Below are 20,072 nucleotides of genomic sequence, written 5' to 3'. Positions count from 1 at the left end.
TGTGCTGGCATTTAAAGAACCCAACATAAAACACTCGGAGCGAGGCGACAATGGTGTAACCTAACCCCGGGACATTCAATGTCAAGGCGCAGACTATTAAAGCAGCCCCGAGAAAATGTTTTCCACTGTCATTGCCTTTCGCATTTCGCATTTGGCCCTTTGCCTTGGAACAAACGCACACCTGACATTTGCGGCTGAGCTGAAACTGAGGCTCATTTAGCCTGCCAGGGACAGGCAATTTGGGCCTGACCCTGACTACGTCTATGCCGTCTATGCCGTGCTGCCATGTTGCCCTTTTTATCTGGGCAGCATCTTTTTCATTATTGTGCTCATTGTCATGTGCGTTTTCCGCACCATTTTCACCTTTTCCGCCTCGCTACGCAGTTGAAATCATCACGGCAAATTAGACTTAATTACGAGACAACATGTATTCCCACTTAGGCCCTAAGTTACATCTGGCACCATACCATTTTTGGATCCTTGGGACCAAGGATAAGCCATCTCCCCGACAGTTGTGCGACTTTTCCGATTAGCCACTTAACTTGAATAATTCATGGTCCACAAAGTGTAACCCAATCGATAAGTTGGGTGACAAATTAAAGCGAGTTCGAAGTTCAAGTACAACTTTCCCCAAAGAACTTGAGCTGGCGAAAGTGCCAACTCATAATTGTAATCAAACTTGACACCCATCAACCGTTCCGTTCCCACGCAGCCACTATGTAATCGGCTTTTGGGCATCGCCTGAAAAACATTTTCGTGTTTGCTGCCTTTGATGCGGGTATTTTGCCTTTGTACTTTGCGGTGCTTTAAGCTTGCCCCCGAAATAGTCGACCTTTCGTCTGCGGTTGGCTCAGTTTGTGGTCGTAATTAGGTTTGCGGGCGGTGGTACAATGTCCTGGTGAAATATGACAAAAAGGGCATTGTAACGAGTTAAAAACTGAACAAAACCGAAAATAAGTACCCCTTTAAATCCCTTTAAATTAAAGATTAGAGCATAAAACCTAATAGCATAGCATAAACAATCCATGATTGATGCAGTTTTACAGCTAAAGTTGTTGCATAGGAAAGTTTATCTTTCATATCAAGCCGTTTAGTCTGAAAGCAAAAGTTTAATTTGAGAAGTTGCGGTACGAAGTCAAATCCCTGGGACATTCCGGCTTTAAACTTATATCTTCCGTTGCGGTTCTATGGCACACAGAACGTGGTTATATTCGCTGAATTGTTTGAAAATCAGTCCTGACGTCCGGGCCGATAAACGCATTTGCTGCTTCACATTGCGTATACGCCGCGTGCACATAATTGACTTAACATTTTGCGGTGCCACGCAACGTTGATGATCGCTGGTGGTGGAAGTTGTGGCGGCGTTAAGCTAATTATTAATTAACCCATTAAACAATGAAATCCACTCAGAGCAGCGCCGTGCCAAATTAAACGGCGGTCACACGCGGCGTATTCGCAACGTGCGCTCCAAAGTTTTCATCTCAACTTTGAAAAGGGAAGCCTGAGAACGATTAGAGCTGTGAGTTGTGAGTGACTTGAGAGCTTAATGCACAAATTTAATTTGAGAACTTTGCAATCTCGATTTGACTGGCACTCAGGCTGCCATTTCTTAGTGGCTTCCTGCTTACTTGGTTCCTGCTTAGTTACATCCCTTGACTGATTTGGCTCCCCCGCCCCTCGCTTTACTTGCAGCATCATTACCAACTACTTTGTGGTCTCGCTGGCCGTCGCCGACATGCTGGTGGCCCTTTGTGCGATGACATTTAATGCTTCCGTCATGATCTCGGGCAAGTGGATGTTCGGATCCGTGATGTGCGACGTGTGGAACAGCTTCGACGTCTATTTCTCCACCGCCAGCATCATGCACCTCTGCTGCATATCCGTCGACAGGTGAGTTGCGGCTTAGATTGCCACTGCGATTTAATTATAGTTTCTGCTACTACTGTTTAAAATATATATTTAAGGTGAACATCTAAATTATGGCAAAACAAATCGACGCATCGTTGCAATTTTTTTACTTCCATATTAATTTTCATATTAGAAATCAATACTGTTCCTATATTTTGTCTATTTAATAAAATCAGTTTCGCTACTATCTTAAATTTAATAAAATATTTTTGTCTACATAATTTTGTTAAATTTAGAATTGTTACCATAAGTATTCATTAAAGAATTAAATATTTGCGATCACATAAGTACTAGGTTCTTCGTTATAACCTACAGAAAGCCTTTTTTAAAATTGAAAATTTTTACAATAGTAATTTTTTCAGCCCATGATTCTCATAATTTTTACCATAATAAATTTTTCATCTCTCAATATTGGTAGTATAAGATCTGATTATCAAATTTTGTTTATCCCTTGGATACTCTAATCTAAATGTACATATAAGATTTTCCCTTATAATCTACAAATAGAAAAACATATTATTCTTAAATGATAATTCTTTTAATATTTGGAGTCACATAAGTTTTATATTTTGCTTTTATTATATATGTTAAATATATATATTTTCAATTGCTTGTTGAATATTTTCAAGAAGTCTGCAATCGCTTATTGGTGACATAATCTCTGTTTTTCTGTTATTATTATCTTTTAGATACTACGCCATCGTCCAGCCGCTGGACTATCCGCTGATCATGACGCAGCGGCGGGTGTTCATCATGCTGCTGATGGTCTGGCTGTCGCCGGCCCTCCTCTCGTTCCTGCCCATCTGCTCAGGGTGGTACACAACGACCGAGAACTACAAGTATCTCAAATCGAATCCGCATGTGAGTAGCGCATTTTGTGGGCTCTTAATGCATTTAATTGGACAATTAAATACATAGTAGTATATACCATTTGTGCAAGGTCCTCCATTAAGTCCATTACAGATTTGTTTGGATCGGTCGCCCACGATGCCGGCATTATTTATTCAATTTTCTTGCACATCAAACTAATAGAAAATTCTAATTTAGTTGAAACGGTATCGACTTTGCATGCATTTTGCATAGCATCGACGGGCACGTGGACGTCCCTTGACTTTTCCTCCCCGACCCCACTAGCCCCCAAACGGAAATTGATTTATGTCTGTGTGTGTACGGCTGGAGCAGTTTTACGCCTTTCAGACTGGCAGTCGACAGGTAGCATATTTATTACTCTATTTTATTGGTTTCCTTGTGGAAATACTTGGCAGGCAGCTTGTATAGGAGCTCCAAGCTCCAAGCTCTCCCAATCCATATCCATTTTTGGCCCGTCAGCAGCTGCTGTTTGCCTCTGTGGTTATCATTGCGCATTAAAATGCTGATGTAGAAATAAATGTAGGTAATTCAATTCCGGTTTTGTGCGCGTATTGAAGCTGACTTCAGCACCAGGCTGTGCATAATTTTTGGCGTTTCCTTTGCTTCGCCAGCGGAGGTCCTTTGCTTCGCTTTGCTTTGCATACATAAGCGTGCTTTAATTAGTTTTCCTTGTTTATGCTAATAACTGTCAGCGCAGAAGGCCGTAAATCTGATTAGGTGGTTAGTGGTGGTGGCCTTTTGTCATGCCATCGCCGTTGTGCACAGAGTAATTGAGTTTTTATTGCCGCACTTGGCATTGCAGTAATCGCATTGCCATCGCATTGCCCATACGCAACGTTGGCCGAAGTTGCCAATTGCTAAGCACTACGCTCCATTAGGGCCTTCATTTTGATTTATTGATAGTTGCTTATTGAGTTGCCCGTCACTACGATTTCGATTTCGATTTACCTCTCCCCAGATATGCGAGTTCAAAGTGAACAAGGCTTATGCTATAGTGAGCTCGTCGATGAGCTTCTGGATCCCCGGCATCGTGATGCTGTCGATGTACTACCGCATTTACCAGGAGGCCGACCGGCAAGAGCGCCTGGTCTACAGGTAACAGTACAGTAGCCATTCGAGTGGCCCATTCATTTGCCATCCGACAATTAACGCTAATTACTTGTGTGTCCGATACACCCAGATCCAAGGTGGCCGCCCTGCTGCTGGAGAAGCATCTGCAGATTAGCCAGATTCCCAAGCCGCGCCCGAGCATCCAGGTGGAGCAGTCGACCATCTCGACAATGCGGCGGGAGCGGAAGGCCGCCCGAACCCTGGGCATCATCATGAGCGCCTTCCTCATCTGCTGGCTGCCGTTCTTCCTCTGGTGCGTATACTTGATGCGATGCCCCAAATTAGGCGGAAGTATCGCTTATACTGTGAGGCTGAGGTGTTGCGCCGGTTTTAATTATTTCGGGCTTATTAAAATAATTATCAAGCAAGCAGACGAGGTTTCAAAGTGTTGCTTGAAATCACATCCCTACAAAAATGTTGTTCTGGCAAATTTAATATAAAGCAATTTAATTTTTGTGGGATTTATATTTAAACTACTAATTCTGGCAAAGCTTTAAGTATTTAGGAATTTAAAAATATAATTATAAATCAAGCAGATGAGAAAAAATAAATGTTTGCAACTTAATTTTAATTTTTGTTATAAGAATGCTAGCTTTGGAAGAGAGGTTTTATTATTTCGGTCTTTCAAGAAATATTTTTTTTAATGTGCTGCGAACTTTAGTTTCATTATTCTAAAACACTCAAACTCTTGAAATAACTTTTATTAAGAAACACGGTTAAACAAATAAATGAAACAACCAATCATTAATATTTTTGGATTTAAAACAGGATCATTTTTAATGTAGGCGATTCCTAAAATTATTTTGATATTTAAAAGCCATAAAATGTTATTATTTTTTTGAATTGTTATTTATCGATACCATAAGTCAATACGTCATGAGGAAGCTTAAACTTTCTTGTTGGCTACTTTAGATTCCATACTAACTATTACCTCCTCTTTAATTGACTGCCAGGTATATCGTATCCTCGCTGTGCGACAGTTGCATCACTCCGCGCCTCCTCGTCGGCATCCTGTTTTGGATCGGCTACTTCAACTCGGCCCTGAACCCCATTATTTATGCATACTTCAATCGCGACTTCAGGGCCGCCTTCAAGAAGACCCTCAAGGTGAGTTGCGGGCTGGCCGTCGAGTAATTTGCATTTATTGTCGACTTCGACATCTTGATGGGACTTTTATTCTATTCAATTTCGCTTTGTTCGGGCATCCTGAACACTGAACTCTCTGCACCTCCTTAGACTTAGTACAGGGCTTCGGCAACTGCTGCATTCGCCAAGGAAAGGGGCAACCACACCCACACCCACTGCACAGAAGCAGCAGCGGCAACAATATCGACGGCAACTAAGAACGCGGACGAGGCAACAGCAGCGTCCAACCGAAGAGGCTCACGTTTAGCATTTATTTTGGTAGCTATTGGTGTCAAGGCAGCACAGAGAAAAAACATCTACGAAATTGGGCATTTAATTGGGGATTTTTCATATAAAAGAATTTAAAGACATTAATTTATTAATATATATATAGAGCTGATTTATTTTAAGTAACTTCAAATGAATCCTGAATTTAAAAAAGAAACAAGGTACCTCAAATTAGATTTAATCTTAAAACGACATATACATTTTTTGTTTTAATTAGGAATAACTCTGGAATATTAAACTTACTTGCTTTATTTTTTAAATTGATCATAAAATTGAATAGACTTGATAAATAAATATTCAAATGTAAAATACAAGAATTTAGGTATCACTAATTAAATTCATTCTAAAAACCTTATTTACAATTTTTGGTTTAATTGTTTAACGTTTTTTAAGTAATCTCATGGCTATTTCAAAATAATAATAAAACTTACTTATACAATCATTTTTTTAAATGAATCATGACAGTGAAAGGTTGTATAAACAAGTATTTAAATATAACATAAAAGAATTATGGTACCTATCTTTAAATATATATAATCTTGAAATTTGCTGCACATATTTTTTACAACTTTTGTTTTAATTTAATAAAAAATATAATTAAATTTTTCTATGAATAGTATTGAGTAAACTATCTTTTAAAATGTTAGCATTTTGTTGCATAATTACACCTTATAGATATTTTCTCATGAAAAATCCCTTAGGAAATGATGTAGTGTTTTTTCTCTGTGCAGCTTTGTGTGTTCGGCGGAAAGTGTAGAAAGCGTAGCGTTCATATTAGCTGATTGAAATGCTTCATCTTCTGGTTGCTAAGCAAGACAAAATAGCTTTTCCTCTGCCTGAAGAACTGAAAACTGTGCACGTTCTTTGCTCTACTGCTCTGCCTGCGAATGCTCTCTGTCTCGCTATCAATTTCATTGTGGGTCTGCGGAGTGAAGTGGGCCTTCTTCTAATCGCTTGAACATCTTGCTTACCAATTTTCACATATACATATGCTCGTACATATATCGTATCGTATCAGTACCATCTTCCATCTCTCTTTCCACGCACAGCTGGCGCTTACTGTGCTGATTCGTTGCCTATGGCCCAACAAAAGCTAAGCGCGCCAAAGTATGCAACACATAAAACAGAAAGCATAAAACGTAAAACGTAATATTTAAATTAAAACTGAACCTCTTCTTTGTATATGTATATGTATGCGTATGCTCACCGTCACACACACGCACACCCACACACCTGACTAACAAAAGCGTAAATGCTGATGATGAAATGTTATTCTTTCTCTAAAAATTCTCCCTTTTATGCTGCACACTTTGACACACCGCCACACACAAATACACTGGGTCCTTGGTCGTCCCTTTTTTTTATGCGAATGCGCGGCCTTTCATTTCGTTTAGCATTTTTTATGAACGTTTTTCCTTCCTTTATTTTGTTTTTTTGTTATTTTCCCTTGCTTCCTTTTTTTGCCTTTGTTTTTTGTGTGAAACCAAATTGTCACAGACATGTGCCGCCACCACCCAAAAACCAACCACTCAACACCCAACACCACCCCCTGTCGATTGTCGCCCGTGTCACGCGGCGTATGCTTAACCTCTGAGTGCTGTACAGTAGCGAGCTAACTCTATTAAAACATAATACATAGCGTAAAAATAGTCTAAGGGAACACAATGCGAGGCTTAAAGTTCCCACTAAATGTTGCATGTTTTATTTCTTCCGCCACAGAGCCTCTTTCCCTACGCCTTCTACTTTTGCCGCCGCGGCAGGGGGCGGGATGACGACCGGGACCTGGAGTTCGGCAATCCCAGCCGTAGGGGCACCAATGGCAACCAGCGGACCGGATCCGGATCCGCCGAGCTGGCCAACTGTGTCAACTCCACGGCCTCGTCGGAGATTCACATGAGCGTGATGCGAGCCCGCCAGTATGCCGTCAATGTCACGCCCACCACGGACGCCCAAATGCAGCAGCTGCATCCCCTCTACACCAACTAGACCAGCATGGCGTATACTTGATTTCAGCCCAAGTGCTCCACGAAGATGATGATGACGATGTCTGTGGATGACATCTCCAGATGTTCTCCAACAAGCACCAGATTGCCAGCTTACAAATAAATTACTCGATTACTCGACAAAAACCTTCCTCAAGATCGGGGCTGAATAAGAATTTAGCCACGAATAATAGCTACAGCAACAATACGACAATCCCACAGATTATAGAAAGCCTTCAATAAAACAGCAAATTGACGTGCAAAATGAATTGAAATATAAATACAAATATTTCGACATAAATATTTACCTGTCATGGAGTCATGAATTTCATAAAGATATGTTTATAAGTGCGCATGCAAAAATAGATATACGAATTGAATGTTTGATATACGTATATAAAAAAGATAGATGTTAGCCCACAAAAAATGTGCAGTATGCATTACAATAATACTCGAAACAAATAAACAAATAAAATCTGAGAAATAGTGTAAGTTGAGAAGTTCTTATGATTGCATTTTTTTCTCTCTCTGTATATATTTTATGAAAATTAATTTGAGAAATAATTAAATTCGGTTAGCGAATAAAGACAGGCTCTTTTTTATAAACTCAGTTTCAGTTATTAATTTAAAAACATTATTTAAATTAAAAAGGTTAAAAAAAACTTCAGAACTAGGCCGAAAAACTACAGTCATTTCATTTTCATTTTTGTTTTATTTTGAATTGTAATTCTTAGTAGGGACAAAAATTATTAAATTCGTTCAAAACATTTAAATAATGTAGTTCATTAAACTAAATTATATGTGTCATAATGCATAACCAAACGAAGAGATTCATTCGTTCAAATTTAACATATTAAAAGTTATAGAGCCTAAAGCACGACTAACATATCCATTGGGTCTATTAGCTTTGATGTTTCCCGACTCTAAGTCCCAAACTATTGTTGTAGTCGATAGATGTAGCGCTATAGCCAGATATTAAATACGAATTATACCTGTAGCTATGCTATGTACCTCTATCTGCGAGTAGATGCAACTGACATTCATAGAACTGTTTGTAATCGTTTAAGCAAGTGTGACTACTATAATTCCTAAAATGCTACTCTCTTGCCTGGACAATCTCGATGGAGCACAATAAACCTAACCTTCAGACTCCTAGTCTGTTTAGTTAACTTTCGCTTTCGTTTCGAAATTAGTTGAGTATAGGAGACCTAGGAGAAATTATCAGCAACTGCCACGCCCCATTTGTCACCGCCATTGCGCCCATAAATCAAAGGTGGTTTTCGGCAGAAAGCTGGATGAAATTGTTTGCCTAAAATATCAAATCGTGGCAAAAAAAAATATATACGACATGCATAAAACGCCGACTTTTTCTTACGATTCATAGTCATTATTTAAAGCGCCGGCTTAAGAGCTCACCGCCGTCGACAAATGAGCATCGGCATCGCCCGTCTCTTTCGGCGGCATTACACCTCTCCCTTTCTGTCAATATTTGCTTTATTTAACTCGCAACGGCGCATTGTTTAAACTGCGGAACGCCCACGAAAAATTTGGCAGTCAGCGGTGTTTTGATAACATTTGAAATGTAGCCAAATATTGTTAACTAAATTACGCGTCGAGCGATAAGAGGCTGAGGTACAAAAAGCGAATGCTCTTTAAACCATTTTCCTTTTCGACTTAAATAAATGTAATTTACTTATTTTTAATTACATAAGTCATTGCTTTGTTGCCACAAGTGTTTCCAGGTGCAATGCACTTTAGTAGAAGGTGCATTGAAACGAGGAAATAAAACATTTGATTATATGTCTGATCGAAGTGTTAAAACAATTATAACAAATTGCAAATATTCTAATAATTTAAATTTTTAACACCGCTGTTTATTTAATACAACAAAATAATAGTGTTTAGTCCACTTCACTACCCCTTTTACCCTTTCAAATTAGAGTATTTTTGCCGGGGAAGTGTGGCACGTGTCCGTAAACCACCTGGACGGCAGAACCAACAACAAAAACAGTTATAATAAACAAATATACGATTAAGTTTAACCGCAAATTGGCATGTCAACTCATGGGGAGCATGTGACTTTCAATAAAAAACAAACAAAAAACTTGGCGCAAACGTCGAAAAAGTAAATAATTAAATTATGGCAATTAGGCAAAGCTCACGACGATTACAGTCGCTGGTAAAAGTATGCTGACGAGTCATTCCATGATGCAATCATAAGTTGATAAGTTGAAAATTCTCGCATATTCCACACACAGACTCTTCAATGACAAATGACTTGTGAGACTACTTCTGCCAGCGACTGTATTTTGATCTTATATGACTGAATCATTTTCGACAGTAATCGTGGCTAGTAGAAATACGTAACCATTGTAAACGGATAAAATGCAAGCCAAACCAAACTAAATGTAATTAAATGTCCAACAGAAACGCGCAGCTGAAGCTTATTTTGTCACAAAAATACAAACTGAGTTTCTAATAATAATGGTAGTCAAATACTTGTTAAATATTTTATGTATTATGCATGTGAATAGTTGCAACCCATGCATTAAAAAGCGCAAAAAAATAAAAGAGAAATTTAAAGCAGACCACATAAGGGTGATTACTAATTAATGCGAAATTCATATATTCATACGTAACTCGGCCACATGGCATTAAATATATATAAAATACAAGTAAAAGTGACAACAAGAGGAAATGTTAATTAAATTGCGGAAAATATTTACAAAATAATAAACAGCTAGCACGGATCTTGTGGTCGATTGTCGGTCAATTTCGAAATTGTACCTTCCAAGTTTCACGAGAAAAACAAAAAACCATAGGCGAAAACCCCTCGACTTAAGTAAATGTTAACATGTGCGTTTTTCAGTGGAAACTATATTAAATTATACATATATATTTATTATACAAAGGGATATGTTTACGGTGTATGCATGTATTGTATATAGTATCTAGATACATATAAATTAATGAAATGAAGCAATTACAATCGTATGGAATAAAAGTAAAGGTAATAATAAAAAGGTTCAAAACATCATCATATGAGTTGCTGCTTTTCATTTTCCCCATCCGTTTCCACGACCAATCTTCATTCCGGTTCAGGTAGAGATGCGATGGATGGCTCGACGGTCTATGGTCGTTATGAGTGATTGTTATTGCTATACGTATCTCTAAACTTTTTCTGTATTAACTGATATGCGTTGTAGACTCTGTCAAATTTACGACCACCAATCGTCGGCGATAAGCCAAAAAAGAAAGAAAAGAAACAAAGAGCGACTAGTTAGAACAGGAAATGTGATTAAACTGGAGTGCCAAACTCACCGTTCTTTCGCCGCCTTGAAGGACTTCTTTCGCTGCTTGAGACACGCCTTGTCCTGGGCGGCATCTGGATTAGGCAGATCGTTGGGCGATATCATGGTAATGTTATCCGGATGGCAGAAGAAGGCTATCGAGTGGCGACCACGGGCACGAATGTGTTCCTGTTCTGGTATAACCACGCGATGTTGCTGGGGGTATAATAAAATAGATTAGATGCGTTCCCATAAATTGAATGAGCCTTAAGGGGGTTACAACAGCTTGAAATCTATATCATTTATGGCTCCTTACAATCTTTATATTGACTATTAATAAAAAAGTTGAATCATTTTCTTAACAGCTAATCACTTTTGTCACTTTTTGTTCAAATAAACTATATTGGTAAAGCAATTTGTTAAATTAAATGTGGTTTTAAGTGTTTTTCTGTTAAAATGCATCGTTTTCTTTTAAAGTCACATTTTCGATTTGCCTAAAAAGTAAATAATTAATCATATGCATCAAGATTTTGCTTGGAAAGAACTTCAAGTTGTTTTAATATAAAATGAATGAAGGGTAGTATTTGCATACACCTAATAATAAAAATAAAATCAGCTTTAAAGCAATTTAAAAACAATTTTAAATGCTTTTGTACGAACAAATAAAGAGTCTAGTCTGGTTTTCTGCATTTAGAAATAAACTGTTTTTAATTTATTATTTTTAAGTATGTGCTATTAATCAATTTAATAAACAAGGCAAGTCTTTAGTCTGTCTATTTGCATTTATACATTATTTCTTTAAATCTTCAAAGTATTATTCATTTATTATTTGTAAGCTGGTGCCAATAATCAATTTAACAAATTTAATTTAGATTAAGGCAAGTCTCTATTCTGTGTTTCTTAATTTTATTGATTAAGCTGCTGCAATCAATTCCGTTTAACAAATTAAATGCTCACCAAGGCGGGATATCGTTCCTGAGTCCAGATATTCAAGATCTCGCCGACGTTGACGAGAATGGAGCCGGGCAGGTGTCCCACGCGGTGCCACTTTTCGCTGCCGGGCAGCTTCACCTCCAGTCCGCCCTCGGAGTCCTGGGAGAGCAGGGTGAAGGTGCCGTAGTCCACGTGCGGTGGACACTGGATGACCGCGCCGTTGCCCAGTTTGTGCTCGAACAGCTGTCCATTGGGGCCGTCCACCTCGTTGAGGTCGTCCTCGTCGCGGGGATTGTGCTCCGGCCGGAAGTCGGGCTGGTTGGACAAACAGCGCTGGTAGCTGTACTGGCACCGGCCCTTGATCACGTCGTTTTGGCCCGGCTCGTCGTCCACAATGGGCGGATAGTAGAGCATGCGCAGGGAGCTCATGTTGTCGTGGTCGCCGGACAGCATATGCGAGTGCTTTTCGAGGAAGAACGTGTGCGGAATGTCCAGCGAGACGGCCAGCGCCTGCAGGATGAAGCTGGCCAGCGCCTTGAAGTCCGTGGCCAGGGTGCTGATGTGGTCCGCGAATCCGGGCAGCGGCTCCTCCGGCAGATTCTGGGCGTTCAGAGTGCTGATGTTGAAGGCGTGTCGCAGTTCCGGCGCCTTGCCATCGAATCTTTGCTGGCCGCGACTCACGTAGCCGTGTTTGTCCCCATCCGTGCGGATATAGTGCTGTCTGACGTCGGGCGGCAGGTCCACGAAGTCATCCAGGTGATCCCAGGCAGTCTTAAGCTGAAATAGCAGGAAAAATATAAGATTTGACATATTTGTAATTTAAGAGAATACTATTTTGGACACTAAAATTACTTTAATTAGTGTTATTTCAACTATAATTCAGTTTATTAAGTATTCTTGGTATTTAAATCAATTCAATTTATTATTTAAAAAGACAAACCATATTGAAAAATTACATTTAAGAAACATTTCGGTTTTTAAATAAATAAACCAACTTTCCAACTTTCATTCTGACCTTGTGATTCTGTTATTTATTTTAATCTGTATAGAGATATGGCTTCCCCTGCAATATAAACTATCAATATCAACTCCTATCATGCTGATAGTATATATATATTACTGAGATTTTGAAAGAGATTTAAAAATTGCTGGTAGATTTATGACGTTATTGATTTAAAATAGCACGGCGATTTGTCGATTGAAGATAAAAAAAAATAATTATATTTATCGGTTAAACAATTTATTGAAATTTTCTTTGGGGTTTATTTTATTATTTTATATTTCAAGGTTTTTTGTTCTTTGAACTTTGTGTTTGGTTTGCACTTGTTCAGCTTTACTATATAGACATCTTTGAATAATTTGAATTGAATTTAACGAACATTATTTACTTAAACAATCTTGTAAGATTGTACGCAACTTTGATATGGTCTTAGCTTCTCTTTAATATCGAAATTTTATTTTGTTTAATTGTTTTTGTAAGCTTTAAATTACCTAACTACCTACATATATTACAGTAACTTATTCATCTTAGAATACTTTTATTTGAATTTAAAAAATACATTTTAAATGAATGAGGCCTTACCTTCTCGTCTGATATGCCATGGTTGACCAGCAGGGCCATGCCCTTCTCGGAGAGGGCCTTCTTCAGCTGGTGACCCACGCGGTTGACCACCGACTTGACCGGCACCTCCTCGATACCTGCAATTCAGAAGAAAGAAAGGAGCGATTAGTGGGCGTGGGAATAACCAGCGGAACTGCCACTCAACCGCTAATTGTTTTGTGGTCGCACGTTTATGGCTTCTTCGAATTGTTTTCCACCTGGCCATCATAAAGTACGACCCAATGTTTATGGCACCATGGATGGATTGAACACTCTATGGCCGAAGGCAATAAATAGCTGGCTCGCGAGCACTTGGTCGTTTGATTTGAATGTCAGGGCCCATTGAGAAGTGTGGCTAAAAGGCGTCCTATGTGCACACATAGTCCAAGTCCGGCACTTGGGTGAGATAATCGGGCATATGGCACTTGGAATCTCCGATGAGCCACAATCGAACAATGGCAGGCAAAAAGGCGAGCTCGATAATGTGCAATAGCCCCCATAGCAATAAAGGTGAATGCAATCAATTTCAATGCAACGATGCCGACATTGACAATGCACAGCGGAAAATAAAAAAGAAAATTCGCGGAAAAGCCGCAACGGAAGTGGTGTTTCCACCCCGCCATTTGGACTTTAAATCTGTTGTATAGATAGCTACCTTTATCTGGAAGAAGAGCGGCAAAAAACCTTGCTAATGTGATCACTTACTCATGAATGAAATCGGGGAATGCAAAGTAATTATATACATTCCCACCAGTGTCACACTGGAAGTTACTTTGTTGCTTTTTCCGCCTGCCCTTAGCAGCTCACCGTTTTGGCCAGTGACGCACTACTGCCCCCGGTGACTGATAATGGTTTTCAGAATTTCCAGCATTTCACAAATAATAACAATTACGCCGCTTATCATGCCGCGTAGTAGTAGAGCTTGCTCTGTCGTCAGGCGGGAAGTATTATTACGATTATTATTTGTTCAAATGGGAGACATCACCAGATGTATGCGGAATGATGATGAGGCGGCGGAGAGGTCAGTCGGGCGAATTGAATGATTCCAATTGACGCCAGCGGATCGCCTTTCGTTTTCATTAGGCATCAGCGATCCAGTTTTATTTTTGTTTTGCTCGTTTTGCTTGTTTTTCCTGCTTCTGCTGACATGCAATTCAATTAGGCGGCAATTGGGATGCGAGTAGCTTTTCAATTTGCCACTTTTTTTAGTTTTCAGTTGTCAGTGCTAACTTGTCGCTAATTTAGCTAATTGAGTCAGTAGATTCACTTGGTTCCGTTGAGGAGGCCAAGTAGCTTGAAGATCATCTCTCTCGAAACTGCGATCGATGCCAGAATTTCTCGTCTCGACGTCTCGACTTGTTTTCCTCATGTTTTATTGTGTTTTCTATTTGATTGGGCTGGGCGCTTGTTGTACTAATTTATCGTTGAAATTGATTGGCTTTTATGCATTTATGGTCGGACATAAATTGCGGGCACGCGTGAAGCATTTCTGTTGTTTGTTTTCAACGCCATTTGATTCTGTATATTTGTAATTTAATTGCAATGGGCAATTGAACTCTTTGTACACTTGGAAAAATATGAACTCTGCAATCTGTTGGATTAATAATTATTTCACGGAGAAAAATAATTTTAAAGTGCCCTTAAGTTGTAAAAAATAACTACAAATTCTATATTTATAGCTTGTTTTTTGTAAAACACTGTCGTTTAAATTTCTAAAGTCAATTTTTTTTTGCTAGGTGTAGGCATTATGTGGCGATCGGAATTTCCATATGGACATATACTCATGCGGGAATAACCCCTTAAACATAATCCACAAATAGATTCCAAATTCGCCACTTGAATCCCTCGGTTTAATTAATTCAATTCAATATTTATAGACCCATTTAAGTTCGTATATATGTGGCAATTTGGTTGCGGAATTTTCGTCGAGAAATATGGCTGTGCTGTATAACTTATTTATAGAAGACTGAATTGCGGATACTGGAAAGTGTCTTGAACGAAAGGATGAAGGGTAGAAATGGCCTGTAGATGTTGGGCTAATGGAAAAACAATTTGAATGGCATTGAAATATACGCGGGCACGGGGACAGAAGTCAACGGCAACGAGGTAATTGGCCAGAATAATATTATGGTACTGTGAACTAAATTTAGCATCAATTTGTGTTGAAGGTTGCAAATTAGTTTGGCCAGCTGTCAATTCGATTTGCAAAGATGGCTCAATGCATAACGAAGTTCAGTTTGTGGGGTCAAGAGAAATCCGCCCAGGCCGAGCTGGCAATTTCTACACACTGCTTTTGCCAGAGAGAAACAGGCAAAACGCGATTGTGTGGCCATTAAACCAAGCGCCAGGCACGTCAGCCACAGCCACAGCCAAAGTTAAAGCCAAGAATCAACAGGTTTAAGCTGGTTTCGATCGGTTGCTCGGCAAAAGTCCAACTACTTAACATGCTCGTACCGCCTCGTATTTCGGTAGTATCTTTAGCCTGTTGTTGTATTTGGCTTTACGAGCAAAACAAGGTGAGGTCCGTCGATGACGCTGTGCAGTGAATCCCCAAGCCCCAAAAACAGAAAACCGAGATGCGTCATTACCACCACCAGGCCATGCCCGTTTCCAAACTGGTAACTGCGAAGCACGGAAAACTGGTCGCCGGCAGTGAGTAAATAAAGCTGCAATCACCGCATCATTGCAGTCACAACAAAATCTGGTTTCGTAACTCAAATAATTGTAAATATTTTGATGCGTTTGTTTGAGTTTCCGCACTGGGCCCCCTTTGCCCATAGAAACAGACACAGAAAACATTCCACAAATGCCACAAGTACGACTTTCAATATAGTTCAAAAACCTCTCCACTTTGGAGCCCATGAAAAACGAAAAAACAAATAATCAAAACAAAACCAAACAAAGGAAAGGAGAGAAAAAAATCCAATTGAAGTTCCGTTGACATAAAATGCCGCAAGGCAGCGACTTAATTGCTTCTAGCTGCTTTGGGGGTCAATGGCTTCAACGGGGCGAGAAGGTCAAGAGAGTGCCTCCGCTTCCGCCAAGGCCAGGCCCCACTGTACCTGCTGTACTCGGTGTGAGCCCTTGGCGAAACTTACGGAACGATAAGCAAGCATTTTCCATGGCATTTTCCATTTTCCATTGCACCGGAGAAGGAGGAGAAACTTAAACTGAAACCGAAACCGAAACTGTGTCACATATCGGCAGAGACCCAGTTAACACAATGGGTAAGGTTCCGAAATAGGCAAATGGAAAATTTTCGGTGTGGCCAAAGAAGGGCAGAAGAAACGCTGAAGAACAAACAAAGCCATTAAATCTGGTGGAACGAATTTGAGCCCTAGGTATGCCAAAGGTTAGCCAAAGAAACTCTTGGTAATCTCTTGGCAGTACAACAAACACAGACGAAATATATTAGTTGTATGAGTAGCAGGGAAAAGAAATATGTTATCCTAAGTATCTCAAATATACTTATAATAAAAGATTTAACTACTACACACAGAGAAAAGCGGAGTACTAAAATTAAACATTAATATGTTTGTTTTTCAAAACATAATCTTACATAAATTGAACTTAAAACAACAGGAAAATAATAGATATCAATAATTTCTTTAATTTTAAATCTAAATATGTTCAACTTTAAAAGTAAAAATGAAAGTGTAACACACTTTAATTTAAACAAAACACCCCTCGCTGATAAATCAGGAACGAAAAGATTAATTTAATTTATTTATTTATTTTCTCCGGGTGTATATACTATGAACATACACGAGGAATGATATTTATCTGACAAAGCTTGTAGTGTGATTTTCCTCCAAATGTATAAATATTCATAGACTGTTATTTATCTAAATATTCATATGTTTTGATTATTAAACTTGAACTTGTTTCTTACCTCAAATATAAAGGATTGTGTCACATTTATTATAATGTATAACAGAACAAGAAATCTAAACAACTTGCGATTTAGAGAACAATCACTCACAAATTACTCATGATTTTTAATTTTAAGAAACCGCATTAAAATACCAGGCAACAAAAGCGTTATACTTGCCGGCTTTTTATACACAAAAGTACTTCATAGATTAACTATCTATTTTTAATTAGTTGACATTAGGCGATAGGGTATAAGTTCTTCGATCAAATTTTCTCCCGCTAACTTTAAATTATTCATTATATTTAACAGAGAAACTGGGATCAGGTGTCGGTTACACAAGTCAATAATTGCTTATAATTAACTACGTCGTAGTTGAAGTACCACGAACAAAATTAACTAACTGCAATTAAGCGAGGGAGCCCCTTTTAGCCCTAAACAATTGGGAATAGTCACCCAAACAGAACTGTCGATGACTCAATGACGAGTGCACTTAATTAAGCCCAGCTGACAGCGAAGTTCTCAAGTGCACAGAGAAAAAATCTAAGAAAATTAAAAAGATTATTTATTTTTGAAACTTCTAATAAGCCAATTTTAATCTTATCTTTTTTATATAAGACATCTTAACTAAGTAGCAACGTGAAAATTCATATACATAACATTCATTCAAAAGAAAATGGTTATGACTTTTGCGAACCTCATAATTTTATAAATAAGCCATTGCATTCTTTAGGACTTTATTTTATATGTTTTTATATCTTAGCATATGATTTTCATGGGAATTTAAGTGAGTGTGCTTAAAAAGAATTTGTACACAACATAAACAGCAAGGCAAAGTAATAAAAAGTTGAAAATCTACTACCACTGATAAAACACAAATTAAACAGTTCTGGAATGTTTACTTAAGATTTTGCTTAGTTTATTGTTATTATTAAGTTTTGGATTAGAAGCCATAACAATATAAAAGCATTTAAAACCATAAAATACAGGCAAAACAATTTGAACAAAAATTAATTTCATATAAATTATTTTCTTTTCAGTTATTTTTTTGTCTGCTTGAGGTATACTATATTTCACACCATATTCAAACGTAGCATTGGAATAGAATTTATCATGCCGGGAACTCCCCAATCAGTTGTACATTTCCGAGACATGTCACAGATAAGTGTTATTTTTTAATGGAAAAACTCCTCCATTGATGATGGCAAGGTTTTGCGTTCTTTATTTTTCGCCGTGCACAAATCGCTGGCCTAGCAACGAGTTTGAGTGGCGATCAGCCACATATTTAATGGGAATGGTACCACCACCAGTAGCATGGCGTTAGCTTTGGGGGGAATAGTTGGCAGGGGGTTACTTACCACAGTGGGCGAGATCGATGATCGGAACCACGCTGCGCGAGAGCAGAGTGTCCAGTTTGTCGTCACTGCTCTTTGTTTTTATCATTTTGTGTGCTGAGCTGTGCTGTGTTGTAGTATGTAGTATGTAGTATGTAGTCTGTGCGATTATTCCGTATTCCAGAGGTTCTTCGACGTCTAAAGTTCTTTGGTTTTTGATTGGGGGGCGATCGAACAACACTCGCCGCACTTGTGCTCGCTCTTTATCTTAATCACAAATGGGGCTGGGGACTGGGACTCGAAACCGAACGGGGGATCCGCAGACGAAGTGCACTTCCAGCGATGGCTGACTAAATAAAACTGAATGACAGCAACGCACAGAATTCGATTATTAGACTGGTTATATACTACCGATTGAGATCGAAAAAAAAATATAAACAAACATTCGAAATCGCGCATCTGAGTGTTTTGTATTTTTGTTTGAATTTTCGCTATTTGTTTTTGCAACGGCTATAGTTTTTGTTTGGCTAGCGAGCAAACGCTTTGACAGCAGAAATGGCTGGGAAGTGAGGGGGGTCTTAGTGGTTTACGATCCAATACGATCCGAAATACGAACTGGTGATTGGTTTTGGGTGATTGCTGATTTTAGAAGGGCGCGTGGCGGGCGAGAGGCGATCGAACAATCGCCTGGCGCTTCTTGAAAGAACTGAGCCACCCGTTTATTTTATATTTGATTTCTGGGGATGGTTCCGACTTGGGCTTCTTATCGCAGCGGTTTACGATTTTATTTTGCAAAAACCTACTGATTGCGAGCAGTCTAGTATGTCGAGTATGCCTGCATGTGCGTCGCAATTAGATAAAATTTAATCAAATCAAAAATTGTGATAACTAAATTAGCACTTGTGGTTCTGCGGTGGAGGGGGTCTGAGCCAGCTGCGTACTCACAATGGCTAAATGTAGGTAACTTATGGTAAGCGGGGCCGAAAGGTGAGACTAAGCGAAGCCGTCAACAGGTAGCAACGTCTCGGTTTGCTTTTGCAATATTTGTGTTGGCTATTAACGTGGCCCGGGTATAACCATATATCCACATATATATTCGAGTATATACTTGAGCTACAGATACAGATACAGTTACAGATACAGCTACAGATACATTTACTCTGTGATGTGAGTATCTTGTATCTTGTATCTGGCAGATCCCGTTTGGCCGTTCAACGGCACTCGGACTCAGGTGTGAGCCCTCCTGCCTGCCTTTTCACCCCCTAAATAAACCAGCTGAGCGATCTCTTTGCTGTTGCCAAGCGCGTTTGTCTTCAGGAAATGCCTGCCGGATGAACAAAGTCTGCCAGTCTGCCAGTCTGTCAGTCGATCAGTCTGTCTGCATTGCAAGGGGTATTTCTAAGCATGAGTAAGCGATTGCCTCGCCTTTCGCTGCCAAAACGAATGCCAACTAAAACTACTCGAAGCGCCTATTCAGCTCGAATTTGTGACTTATACCGATGAGCATTTGGTTTTGCTTTTGCTTACAGTGAAAACTCGCTTTCTTTTTTCGCACAGGTTTCGCTTTTCATCGAACACCCGACCCGACACAAGCAGTTGGCCAACAATCTACTTAGTCAATTTTCGTATCGCTTTCAGATGCTTTTTTTGCACACTTTCCATCATTTTGTAACACACCAGACACTCGCGAATTTAACCTAGATACACCTTAACTAGTGCAGAGAGGAACGGCGTTTGTCTCAAAACATTTGCGATCCGCGA

General features: G+C 39.2%; 2 protein-coding genes across 3 annotated transcripts in view; one reads left to right on the top strand and one right to left on the bottom strand.

Moving 5' to 3' along the window:
• The window catches only part of LOC108148760 (octopamine receptor beta-1R), a 26,583-nt gene extending 16,255 nt beyond the window's left edge, over positions 1-10,328 (top strand). The window contains exons 3-8 of the mRNA XM_017275961.1: positions 1,693-1,890; positions 2,598-2,769; positions 3,737-3,873; positions 3,959-4,141; positions 4,842-4,995; positions 7,021-10,328. Coding sequence (XP_017131450.1) covers positions 1,693-1,890; positions 2,598-2,769; positions 3,737-3,873; positions 3,959-4,141; positions 4,842-4,995; positions 7,021-7,287 — 1,111 coding nt within the window. The 3' untranslated portion in view covers positions 7,288-10,328. The remainder of the gene's footprint in view (positions 1-1,692; positions 1,891-2,597; positions 2,770-3,736; positions 3,874-3,958; positions 4,142-4,841; positions 4,996-7,020) is intronic.
• LOC108148761 (1-aminocyclopropane-1-carboxylate oxidase) lies at positions 10,145-20,072 on the bottom strand. Of its 2 annotated transcripts, none has more exons than XM_017275962.2 (6): positions 19,839-20,072; positions 18,336-18,671; positions 13,089-13,204; positions 11,531-12,283; positions 10,605-10,789; positions 10,145-10,492 (listed from the first exon to the last, which is right to left on the bottom strand). In XM_017275962.2, exons 2-6 carry the CDS (start codon positions 18,418-18,420, stop codon positions 10,423-10,425), a joined length of 1,209 nt encoding a protein of 402 aa, XP_017131451.1. In that variant the 5' UTR covers positions 18,421-18,671; positions 19,839-20,072; the 3' UTR covers positions 10,145-10,422. The 2 variants fall into 2 exon arrangements, with proteins under 2 accessions (XP_017131451.1, XP_017131452.1); XM_017275963.2 differs by lacking the exon at positions 19,839-20,072 and adding an exon at positions 18,928-19,027.

This window comes from Drosophila elegans, unplaced genomic scaffold, assembly GCF_018152505.1.
Source record: "Drosophila elegans isolate 14027-0461.03 unplaced genomic scaffold, ASM1815250v1 contig_468, whole genome shotgun sequence".
In the NCBI taxonomy this organism is placed as follows: Eukaryota; Metazoa; Arthropoda; class Insecta; order Diptera; family Drosophilidae; genus Drosophila; species Drosophila elegans.
Note: the sequence above shows the minus strand (reverse complement) of the source record. Positions and strands in the feature narration are given on the sequence as shown.